At 44.7% G+C, this 12,353-nt stretch overlaps 1 protein-coding gene across 1 annotated transcript in view; it reads right to left on the bottom strand.

Moving 5' to 3' along the window:
• Positions 1–12,353, bottom strand: part of col12a1b (collagen, type XII, alpha 1b) — a 105,837-nt gene that overhangs the window by 76,277 nt on the left and 17,207 nt on the right. The window contains exons 8-11 of the mRNA XM_016664328.1: positions 11,390–11,563; positions 9,989–10,279; positions 9,292–9,894; positions 4,178–4,456 (exon numbers count right to left, since the gene is read on the bottom strand). Coding sequence (XP_016519814.1) covers positions 4,178–4,456; positions 9,292–9,894; positions 9,989–10,279; positions 11,390–11,563 — 1,347 coding nt within the window. The remainder of the gene's footprint in view (positions 1–4,177; positions 4,457–9,291; positions 9,895–9,988; positions 10,280–11,389; positions 11,564–12,353) is intronic.

A 12,353-nucleotide genomic window follows, 5' to 3' on the forward strand; every position in this document is an offset into this window, starting at 1 on the left:
ACTTTTTTTACAGTGAACTATGTATTAAAAACATACTTAAAAAATACAATTGTTTATAAATGTTGCTTTGATAGATGTTTGAATATGGTTTACAGTAACAAAAAAGCTGTTATGATCATTAAATGCGCTGATACGTCATTGTGCTGCTAAACACATAACGCTGAGTGGAGTGGTGGACCGCTCCAAGATGGCCGCCCTAAATCTCGTCAGCAGAACATTTATTTCATATATTAAGACAAAATTTTCAATTGGATATTAGAATTTACATGTTCTGCAATGCTGTCAGATATTGAATTTATATTTGTATCTGGTTCTTTTTTAATATTATTCCTGTACGTTTCTTGTTTGAAATAAATTTATTGGGGAAAAAAGAGTGAACATGAGGAGAGGAAACAACGGCTCCTTCAAATGCGTCTTCAAACTAAGAGCAAGAATATAAACATCTAAAACTTCAACACAGATATTGAATTTTATTCAGCTGAAAGTTTACAAAACAGGCAAAAAAATTACCACTTTTGAATTAATAAACTTTTTGAATTAATTTGAATTTTAAAAAAATTAATTCGGGGGAAGCTAAGTTGACTAAATGTTTGCCAAATGGGGCCAGAAATTAGCTCCAGTATCACCTACTCAGTGCTAACAACTTCTGAGTGCTAACACCTGCTCAGTGCTAACACCTACTCAGTGCTAATATCCACAGAGTGCTAACACCTACTGAGCGCTAACACCTACTCAGTGCTAACACCTACTGAGCGCTAACACCTACTCAGTGCTAATACCCACAGAGTGCTAACACCTACTGAGCGCTAACACCTACTGAGCGCTAACGCCTACTGAGCGCTAACACCTACTGAGCGCTAACACCTACGGAGCACTAACACCTACTCAGTGCTAATACCCACAGAGTGCTAACACCTACTGAGCACTAACACATACTCAGCGCAAACTCCTACTCAGCGCAAACTCCTACTCAGTGCTAACACCTACTGAGCGCTAACACCTACTGAGCGCTAACACCTACTCAGCGCTAACACCTACTGAGCGCTAACACCTGCTCAGCGCTAACACCTACTGAGCGCCAACACCTGTTCAGCGCTAACACTGAGCGCTAACAACTGCTCAGCGCTAACACTTACTGAGCGCTAACACCTACTCAGCGCTAACACCTACTCAGCGCTAACACTTACTGAGCATGCTCAGTGCTTCATCCTGTGGTTTAACAGGTAACCTTCCCTTAATGAAGGCTGAGCCTGAGAGTCTGTATAGCTGCATCACTGCAGCTCTCTCTGCAGACTCAGCCTGGCGTGATTTAGGATTTGGTATTCTGCCAGAGTTTATAAGAGCAATTATTGTAAACCTCAACCATTAGCTGAGCTTCAGAGGCCATAAAAGCTGATCGTTTTAAAGGATCAGCGTCTCAGGGCCACCCTTTAAAACTCCGCTGACTCAGTCATTAAGGGATTTAAACATGAATGTTTGTCTCACATGTCAACATTAGACATTTAAGCACAGATCAAGAAATAATAAATCCATTTCAGCTCTGCATGTCAACAATAAGTTATTACTCCAAACGACACTCTAAAAGACATCAGAAGCCTCATTCAGTTTAATCATTCTGATGCATTTTACAGTTTAACTTTAAGGTTTTTTCCTGATTTTCCCCCAGAATGTTCAGCTTAGAAAATGATGGTGGTTCTAACCCAATTAAATCTTCAGAACCTTCTGGATTTAACTCTCTTCAATCCAGTTCTCCTCCCAGCCACTGCCAGAGGTTCCTGTCCAATCAGAGCCCCGAGTGCACAGAGCCACGCCCACTTTCATCCACTCCCAGTAAATTTCAGCTGACTGGTTTTGAAAAAACTGGACCTGAAGGCTCTGTTGGATCCGTCAAAGTTCGTGCACGAGAAAAATTAACAGAAAAAATGGTAGGAATCACCATGGCAACCACTAACTTTAAGGGTCAGTAATCCCCTGTGTCAGCAAAGCCCCGCCCCCAACCAAAGTGGGTGGAGCCAAGAGACACTAAGGTGCGTGGTCAGGGCGAAGGAAGCCCTGTTGCTAACTCAATGAACATGTAGCAACTTAAACAAAAAAATGAGCAACAAATATACATGTGCTCTTTTAAAATAGCAACAAATCTGACGAGTTTTTTAAAAAGAACAAATCCATTTGACCTTTTGAAAAAAATTTTAAAAAGCTAATTTTTTTAAAAAAAGCAATAAATCTAAAGATGTTTTTTTCTAAAGTGACGATTCCAGCAAATTTTTATCAAAACAGACACAACAGATCTGATTTTTTTAAAGGTGATTAGCAACACATCTAGATCAATTTATCTGCAAAATAAATTCATTTGTGATTTAGTTAATCTTTAAGTTTGAAAAAAAGGGCGCCAATCACCATAGCAACTGGTGAGTTCAGGGACAGTACATAACCTGCAGCAACAGGGAAACGGGTTGTCTAGAACCAGAACACGGTTCGTCCTGGCCCGGACGTTTCACAGCAGAACCGCTTTACGGCTGCTGGACCCGACCCAGAACCAGAAAGGCAGGCAGAACCGTGTTTCTCCTCTTCTTGACATTATTTCATGTCCATCATGTCTGCATTTACACCCGCCTCAGAAACTTCCCAGCTGTTTCATTTTCATAAATTGTCCATAAACAGGACAGTAGAGATTAATGACGTTACTCTGACATGAAACGAATGTTTTACAAAACGCGGCGCGGATCCAAACCGGCTTTCTGGCATCAGTCACAGAAAACCAGAAAAAAATCTTTCCTGTGCATCGGAGTGGAAACTTTCCCTTCATCATCCCGCTGACCCGGAAACCCAACTCCCAGCTGCTCCCGCGGACCAGCACGCTCTTTATACTGGGCCAACTGGGAGAGCAGCGCCTCCAGCAGCAGCTGCTACTGGAATAACTGCTGCTAAAAATCAGTTAAATCAACCAGTGAGTCATTTTTACAGCGCGCTGTTAACACTTACTGATTATTACACAGCATGGCTTATAGCTGCTTGATCCCAGAAGCAGCTATAGCCAGGGACAGAATCGGGACCAGAACCGGAGCAGCACAGCAGACGTCTGGAGGAAGATCCTCCACTCGTTACCATGGCGACCGGCCCGCTCCGATGCCTCCGTCTGCTGCTTGTCAGGGCGGTCCAGTCCGACCCGGAGCCTCCTGGGTGGCGTCGCCGGGTCAGGAGGTCAGCAATGTGTGAGGCCCCGCCCCACCCGTGGGTCGTAGGGCAAAGGTCAGCAGGAACGTCCAGAGGATCTCCAATCAGGACGTTTACAGCTTCAAAGATTAAAGTTTGGTTTTACGGGCTGCGGGTCGGAACCACTCACTGGGCTTTTAGTTCTGGACCCGGCCAGGAGGAGGAAACGACGCTGCTCTAAAACTGTCAGGCAGTTTACTGGAAACCCAGCAGAACCTTCAAAGAGTCCGGAAACATTCCAGCCGGAGCTTCAGTGGCTCGGTTGGTTCTGTTGGGCCGAACGCGGTCGCCCTGACCTGAACCAGATCAAACAACCCGACCCGTTTACATTCCTCACATGAAAGGCTGCGCTCCCAGCAGGATGGTTGGACTCGGTCCGGTTCGGTCCGGTCCCAGCAGTCTGAACAACCCGATCTGGTCCGCTCTGTGGATCTAATTATGACGTGAACTGTTTCCAAGAGTCTGAATGTTTAATCAACGGTGACATCATCAGCGTGAGACAAGCGTCTTAATTCAGCAGCAGAAGAAGAATCTGGACGTAAACGACTGAAATGATAATAATAAAGTGACGGAAGTAGCCTGAGTCGGTGAACGCATCACATCCCAACCCCACCACTGCTGATCAGACTCCACATGCAAACAGAACCAGAACAGAACCGGGTCAGAAGCTGCAGTCAATGCTATTAGCCGTTGCTATTAGCCGTTAGCTTTTATCAGCTTCCTTCGCCTGGCGACCGTCTTATGGCCGTACTGTCGCTTTACAATCAATCAGAGACGGCGGCCATCTTCAACCTAGCGCTGCTGGGGGAGGGCAGCGCTTGTAGAGTGGTGTGAAGAGTGGCCTAGTCAAAGTGTGACCCTGTCTGAACAACATACTTTCCACAGATTGAATGATAAACCGTCCGGTCACTGGGTCAGAGGTCAAACGGAAGCAGTGTGTGCGCTGTGGTTTAATGGTGCGTACCTTCTGTGGTCGTCTCGTAGCCGCTAACCGCTAGGCTCTCCCCTTTGGGGTACTGAGCCGACACCCTGACTTCGTAGCGGGTCAGAGGGGTGAGGTGGGGCAGGACGGCGGTGCGGGTGTCCCCTGGGACAGACATGGACACGTAGTGTCCCTCTGCGTCTTCCTCCGGCTTGAACTGGACCATGAAGAAGTCCACGTTGTCAGCGTCGATCTCCCAGGAGGTCCTGAAGCTCCTGGAGCCGATGTCAGAGAAGGCCAGGCCTCTGGGCTGGACGAGTTCTGGAGAGAGAGGCGCACAGTTAGACGTCCTGCTAACAGAACCGGGCCGGATGGTGAGAGTACATCCTGCTAACAGAACCGGGCCATGGACCCAGAAGACGTTTTAACAGAACATTTATTATTTCATATATTCATCAGATTCTGTTTGATTATGAAATTATGGATTACTGCGGACCGTCCTCTTCATGTCTCGGGAAGGCAGAGCATCTCCAGTCAGAGGCTTCTTCAGTCACTGTAACGCAGACTGCTACAGGAGATCTTTCCTGCCAACAGCCATCACCATCTTCAATAACTATTTGAAGGATCTAAATTAATGAGGTACAAAAACATTTAATTTCTCTTTGGGATTAATAAAGTATTTCTGAATTTGAATTTTTACCAAGATTAAATCATTTATTTATCATCGTTTTGTGATAAATTGAGAACAAAAGCAACATTTAAAAATTATATAAATCAAATCATAAATGACATCATACCAGGTAACGTTCTTAAGAAACTTGCAGGTTTCATTCATGGACCTAAAACAGAATTTTAAAAACTTAGCTGTGCTAACAGCTAACTTTGTTTTTTGATTAATTTTAAAATAATTATTACAATTCAAAAAGTTTTGACCACAGTTTCTTTTTTTGATTGAGAAGTTGTTGTTTTTTTGTTTGAAACTAAATATTTCTTGCAAATCTAAAAGTTTTGATCACAATTTAATTTTTTTTGTTTGACATGATTTTTTTGACTGAATAATTGTGAATCGTGGTGTGAATTGAGGCAAAGCTGGTAGTTTGATCAACACGTCAGGAGGAAGGAGGTATGGGTGGATTTTGAAGCAGCTTTTTCCAACTTTTATAAATCCCTCCGTCTGTGAGCCCAACCTGGTGAGTCGCGTTCAGACGGAGGGTTACGGTTAATAACTGAATAACTTCCGACGTCCATCATGGCTTCAGTTGCAAAGGGTCAAAATCCACACCATATTTATCAATAGCTAACACTAAAGCATTATGCATGTATGGCATGTAGCAGAAGCTAATGCTAAGTCACTGTAGCACTGTATTTGGTGGGAGCTAAAGCGCTAACGTTAACCATGTTGATACCACCGTGTGTCAATCACAGCATTTCCTTCAGCCTGTTATTTCGGCCTCAATGGGGTCAAAATTCATAATTACAGAATCAGTCGATACTAAAACTTCAAAACAACTTAAACTTTACAAAACAGCCAACAAAACCAGAACTTTATCTTATCTGCATCTTATCTTTAACTTCCAGATACATTTCTAGCCATCAGATTTTGTTTCATGTATTTTTGACGTCATGTTCTAACTGAGTGGTTTCAGGATTACCGTGTCGCCTCCTGTGATTTTCAGATTATCCTTCAGAAATTACAGGTTAGCTATTTGTAGCCAGCTTCTGTAGCCGGTGCTCCATTAGACAGTTATTCTCTGAAACGTAAAGGTACAGAGTCCGTTTGGGCTTTAGAAGATAAATCACTTGAACTAAATCAAACTGATGATGTCTGTTCATAAATCTGGACATAAAGTTTACCAAACCAAGAAATTGGCTTGTTTTTAATAACCTTTGTTTAAATATATCACCTGGTGGAGATCCATTAGCTGGCATATTCAGAGCGGAGTTGATTCGGGTCAGGATCATATAATTCCAGCTTCCATGCTGTGATTTCCACTCATCTGAACCAGACACCATCATCTCTCAGACGCTGAGTTTCAGCCATTTTGGGTTTTTTCTGACTGCAGGCTGGATGTCTGCCAGTGGTTTTCTCCTCACCATGTGGGCCACAGATGCTTTATCCAATAAAAAGTAATAGGTGAGTTTACTTTTTAGTGTTCAGAATTAAATAATTCAAGAAAAAACAAAAATAAAGTCTTCCTTTGAAAGTCATCGCAGAGAAATGCTTTGATGGTCTTGTAAAAAGCAGATTTTATTTCATTGGATCCTTTCAGATCTGATAATGAAGGCTGCAGTTTATCCTTCTGGTCTTTATTCATCATGGCACGGTGAACACATTACGGGAGAACCCGGCCTCATCAATCACCTCTGCTTCATCTGGAAAACGTAAAGCCTCTCAATAACTCCCTGGTTCTAGGAGGCTGTTTTTCTCCGAACCAGAAGGGAGACAAACACAAATCATGGGAGCTTTCAGGAGCGCTGAAAGGAAAACGGTAGTTCAGGAGGTAGAGAGGCCGACCTCAGCTGATGGAGATGCAGAGCCTGGAGGCCCGACGGCTCCATCATGGCCGCCGCGCTCACATCCAGCCCTCATTATGTAAGGATTATATAATCAGCGATCAGAGGCGGCGTGAGTCACCTCAGCTGCAGGAACGCCGCGCTGCGTCTGAGCAGAACAAAGAACCTGCTTCAAAGTCGGCTTTTATTTACGTGACGGCGGCGACACTGAGTCAGCTGCAGAAAAACAACACTTTGACCCAGTTTTACTGTTTCCACATGCTGGACTGGCTCTGGACTCGGAGATCAAAAGGTGCCATGTGTCTTACACATCCAGGGAAACGCGGCCTGGACACAGGAAACATGAAAGCAGCGTGAGATGAGGGGCGCAGCTTTGAAGGCTGCTCGGGTTTCTGCTGTTTACGACTCCAATTAATTGTTTTGGCAGTTGAATTATGTCAGATACTCGTTATGAAATTCACATGGGCCGAAGTGAGAGGACTGTACGGAGCAGAAAGCCTCCCTGGCTGATCCAAGGACTAAATGTCCTTCCTGTCGTCTCCAACATTAAACTCACAGAAAACTGAAGCTCAGCTCCACCTTCTCGCCTCCTTACAACCAAACTAACATTTCGGTCCTTTCCAGCCGCAGTCAGACACACAGCGGCTATGATTGGCTGCCCACCGGCCAATCAGAGCTCAGGAAGCCTCCTCTGTAACCAATGGCTGCGGCAGAAGAAACACAGAGCAGCTGGAATAAATTAGGTTCATTAAACCTGCAGGTTTCATAAAAATATTAATTCATCCCCTAATATGATTAATATTGCAACAAAATTCTCTTATTATTACAACTTTGTAATATTATGACCTAATTACTATTTTCATAGAAGAACAACTTGATTCACACATTGCTGCTACTTTGGTTTCGTATTGTTACGACTTTATTCTTGTATTATTACAACTATTCTCATGTTATAACAACTATATTCTCCTAATATTACAACTTAATTATTGTACTATTATGACTTTATTCTATTTGAAATACAACTTTATTATGAAATAAAGTTTGTGAAATGTGACTTGTTTCATAATCTGTACGCGTCATCAGATTCATTTTAATGGAACGACTTTATTCTCGTATTATTTAAACTTTATGCTGCTACTGTAGAAAACTCTCCTGGATAACGGCCTGTTGCAGCGCCTCGTTTCCAAACGAAACATTTATCATAATGTTTCAGAACATTATCATAAAACTGTTTTCTGCACAGGCGGATGTCGTCTCCAGTCAGAGTAAAAGTTCCCGGCCTCGCCGCCGTTTCCATGTTCGTTTGGTTGAACAGGAAATGAGGCGTTTTCTCTGGTGGATCCAGAAAACGACTTTGGTTCTTGGAAAAGGTTCTTTGTGTGGAAACGTTCCTCGTTCCACACAGCAGATGTGGAAGTAAGGATTCACATTCTTTGGTTTCATTAAATCAAACAGAAACAGGCCTTCTCGCTGATGATCAGCCAGATTTAAAACCAGCAGAAAAAACCTGGAGCCTCTTCAACCAGCATGTCAGCAGAAACAGACGCGATCCTACAGATCACATAACATACAGCAGGCAGTGAGGCTGAGGAAACTTTGTGTTTCCACCAGTGGAGGTAAAATACGAAGGACCTTTAATCGCTGACGTGGCTGAACCAGTTTAATGTCAACCAGTGCAGCAGGTTCCAGACTGCTAACATCACCTGGTGCTCTGACATCATTCCACACAGACGGATAATTAACTGAGCAGGAGACCAAATGATTACGGGGACAGCCTGGCTCTGACTGGAAGACCCTGAACCCCGGTTCTGACCCGCATTCCTCTGGGCGCTAATAAACCGCCGCGCAGCAACACATGGACATGTTTCACTTTACACGCTCCGCTGCTAAACCCCAGAACAGATGTTGTGACGGTTCCACATCTGTTTCCACCAACCACAGCATGGGCTCAGGTGGACGTCTGGCTCTGGAACCGGCGTGTAATTCCTGAGACTACAGCAGAGGTCAGAGGTCATAATCCTGCGTGACGACAGCACAGCTGTGTGAGATGCTAAGCCAGAATCTGCCAGGTTAACAGAACCAGAAACAACCATTTCCTAGTCAGCCCAGTAGCACTGAGGCCTAGTCCAAACATACACAGATACATTTCTATAGTAGAGTTTTATATCACTAAAAATGATCATTTATAAAAACTATGGCCAGATTTGAGAAAACTGAGAACGGAGATTTATGGTCCTTCAAATTACAGTCTGCGACAAATAATGCGCTAATATTTCTACATATGTTGTAATAACTTTATATTGTGATGTTTAAAAGCAGTTTGGCGCTACACTGCCCCCTGTAGGTTTGGTTTAAAACAGCATTCAAGAGCGTATTTATGTTGGTTCATGCAGATGAAAACCTTTCTGAAACCAATCCCAGTAATTTCATAAAGACAGTGTGGACAACACCTGAGAGACATGAGAGTTAAAATGGCCTCTGTGGCTTTAGGAAAATTATAAACTTATTCAGGATTTTCATAAATGAAGCTACAACGGAGATCTAACTCTGCTTCTTGAATCTCTTTCGATATCAAACCTTTTGCCGATAAATCTGAACACACCACAGCGTCATCTGCGTAAAGTGTAAATATGACTTACGTCTCTGGAAGATGCTGCGGATTTCCTGCTCGATCCTCAGGCAGATGGATTGCGTCAGCTCCTTGGATATTCTCTGGAAGGCGTCAAAGTCCTCCACCGTGTAGACGTGCGTCTCCGCGGGGGCGTTGGCGATAGCCTCCAGCTCACTTCGTACGGCGTCTTTAACGCCCACGGCAAAGATCTCCACGTCGGCGTTCCTCAGCTTGGTGGCTGGATCTTTGAAAGCGTCGGACGACTTGCCGTCGGTGATGAGGATGGTGACGCGGGGGACGTTGGCACGTGCCCCCCTGCTGGTCTGGAAGATCTTCTCCCTGACGTAGGTCATGGCCCTGCCGGTGTTGGTAGAGCCGCCGCGATACGGGAAAGTCCTCACCGCCTTGACCACGGCGTTGACGTCTTGGTGAGTGTTCAGGTAGAACTCGGTGTATGGGTCCCTGCTGTACTGCACCAAGGCGATCTGGACTTTGTTTGGGCCGATGTCAAAGGTGTTCACCAGAACTTCAAGGAAAGCTCTCACTTTGGCAAAGTTTGTCACACCGATGCTGTAGGATCCGTCAACCAGGAGCACAACGTCGGCCTGCACATCCACCCCAAGAGAGCACTCTGGATGGAAACCACAAACACAAAGTGCTGCTTTAACTCAAACAACAAAACATTCCTTCAGCTTTAAAAGAGTCAAACATTTTCATGGACGCACCCAGGGAGACTTTAACAGGTTCTGTCTTCTGCATGACCGTCACAGGCTCACTGGACATCAGGTCCTTCATGGCGAAAACGTTGACTTGGTACGCGGTGTCAGGAGAAAGGTCTCTGACCACCACGGAGGTCTGAGACGAGGCCAGGTACAGATCCTGCTGCTTGCTGCCGGCCATCATGGGGATTATCTGGACCCGGTAGCCTGAAACGTCTCCGCCGGAGGCGTCCCAGCTCACCCGCATGGACTTGGAGGCCACCTCGAGGACTCGGAGGTTAGAGGCCGGATCCACGACTGCAAACACAAAACAGCTGGTTTTTATTTTGTTTCTTCTCGTCTGAAGAGTGAAAACTGCAGTAAAAAACAGAAAAACCAAACTAAAAATAAACTAAACTCAATTATAAACTAAAATAAACTCTATTAACTTTATATTATTATTGAAGCTGACTGATGATCTGAAACATGAAAGTGGTAAAAATAAGCAAAACTAGAATAACTTTTAAGGCTGTAAATACTTTTTCGCTGCTATCTCCGAGTTTAATAAAAAACAGTTCTGCTAACGCTAACCAGCTAAACCAACATGGTGTTTACTGGAAGTTAACACTAACATGCTAAACTATTTTTCAGAAGCTAACACTAAAGAACTAAACTAGCATGGTATTTAGCAGAAGCTAATGCTAAAGTATTGAGCCAACATGGCAAAGCTTCAGAAACTGATGGGTCAGAAAAAACACAGACGTGTAACTTTATTCAACTAAAAGATTATAATACAGCAAAGTAATTTAGCACTGTAAAATTAATTTAGGGGACGATAAATGTGCTAAATGATAGCAAATATGCTAATGGACTAAATGAAAAACTAGCACTGCTATTAGCAGATTAGCGGCAGTGCGCTAAAAGCTTCTGATTAGCAGTAGGTATTTATGTTTAGGATGCTTCTGTAAACGGTGATGTGATTTACTGCAGACTGGGAGAACCTGAAGCCACCGACAGGGCGGTAACCATGGCAACCCGGAAATCAATGTTTTCCCTTTCAGCTGCTTTATTATGGCTGATTAGACTCAGAAATCTGGTAATCTGTAAATTACAGGGAATCAGGCGACTGGGCAAACATGTCAGGAAACAAAGAAACTTTGGTTTTCCTGCAGCAGAGAGGAAAACAAAGACGTTTGGGAGGGGCAGAGCAGGGTGGGGTAGAGCGGGGCGGAGCAGAGCGGGGGTGGGGTAGAGCGGGGCGGGGTGGGGCAGAGCGGGGCGGGGTGGGGCAGAGCGGGGCGGGGTGGGGCAGAGCGGGGCGGGGTGGGGCAGAGCGGGGCGGGGTGGGGTAGAGCGGGGCGGGGTGGGGCAGAGTGGGGCGGGGCAGAGTGGGGCGGGGTAGAGCAGGGCAGGGCATGGCGGCCTCACCTTCTTCTCCGCTGACCAGCGAGCCGAGCTGATCCTCCACGCTGGAGCACATCTGGCTGATCAGATCCTTCTGCACGGACTGGATCTGCTCGAAGTTCGCCACACTGAACACGCGGCGGCTGTACGGCGTGGACGCCATGAGCCTCATTTCTTCTTCGTCAGCATGGTGGACACCTGGCGGGGACAGAAACTCCCTCAGCGCGCCATTCTCGTTCCCATCACAAACACGAAGCTTTTTTGGTTCCCGTCCGTCTGCCAAATCCGTCCTGAGCTCTAACACGACCCCGTTATAATTTACTGAAGGACATTTCATTCTGCTTTCACTCCAAGCCAGTAAAAAGTGGAAAATGAGCATGACTTTTCCACGTTCGCTGACTGAACAGATTTTGTTCCATTCTGGCAAGAAAGTCTGACAATAAGAGCCGTAAATATGAAGCTGGTTGGAGTTTAACAGTCCTATAATGCTCTGCAATTCTCTGACATTGTTATACGAGCTGCAGCCTGTCGGTTTATTTAAAGTTCAGCTGAATGAGTCACTGCAGAGAGGAAAACAGATTTACTGTAGCAGCCAAACACTTCTGAGTATCGATATGAAATCTCTGAAGTCTCTGTGCACATGTTCTCTGAGATCTGAGAGAAACATTCAGGAACAATAACACTCAGATCAGATCATGAAGAAGCCAGATTTAGTTTTCCATTCCGGGACATTTTCAGCTCTCTGGGCCCACAGAACCTAACAGAAACCAACAGAAGATAACAGAAACCAACAGAAGATAACAGAAGCTAATTGAAGCTAACAGAAGCTAACAGAAACCAACAGAAGCTAACAGAAGATAACAGAAACCAACAGAAGCTAACAGAAGATAACAGAAACCAACAGAAGCTAACAGAAGCTAATTGAAGCTAACAGAAGCTAACAGAAACCAACAGAAGCTAACAGAAGATAACAGAAACCAACAGAAGC

Source organism: Poecilia formosa, unplaced genomic scaffold (genome assembly GCF_000485575.1).
Source record: "Poecilia formosa unplaced genomic scaffold, Poecilia_formosa-5.1.2 Scaffold480, whole genome shotgun sequence".
Classification (NCBI taxonomy): domain Eukaryota; kingdom Metazoa; phylum Chordata; class Actinopteri; order Cyprinodontiformes; family Poeciliidae; genus Poecilia; species Poecilia formosa.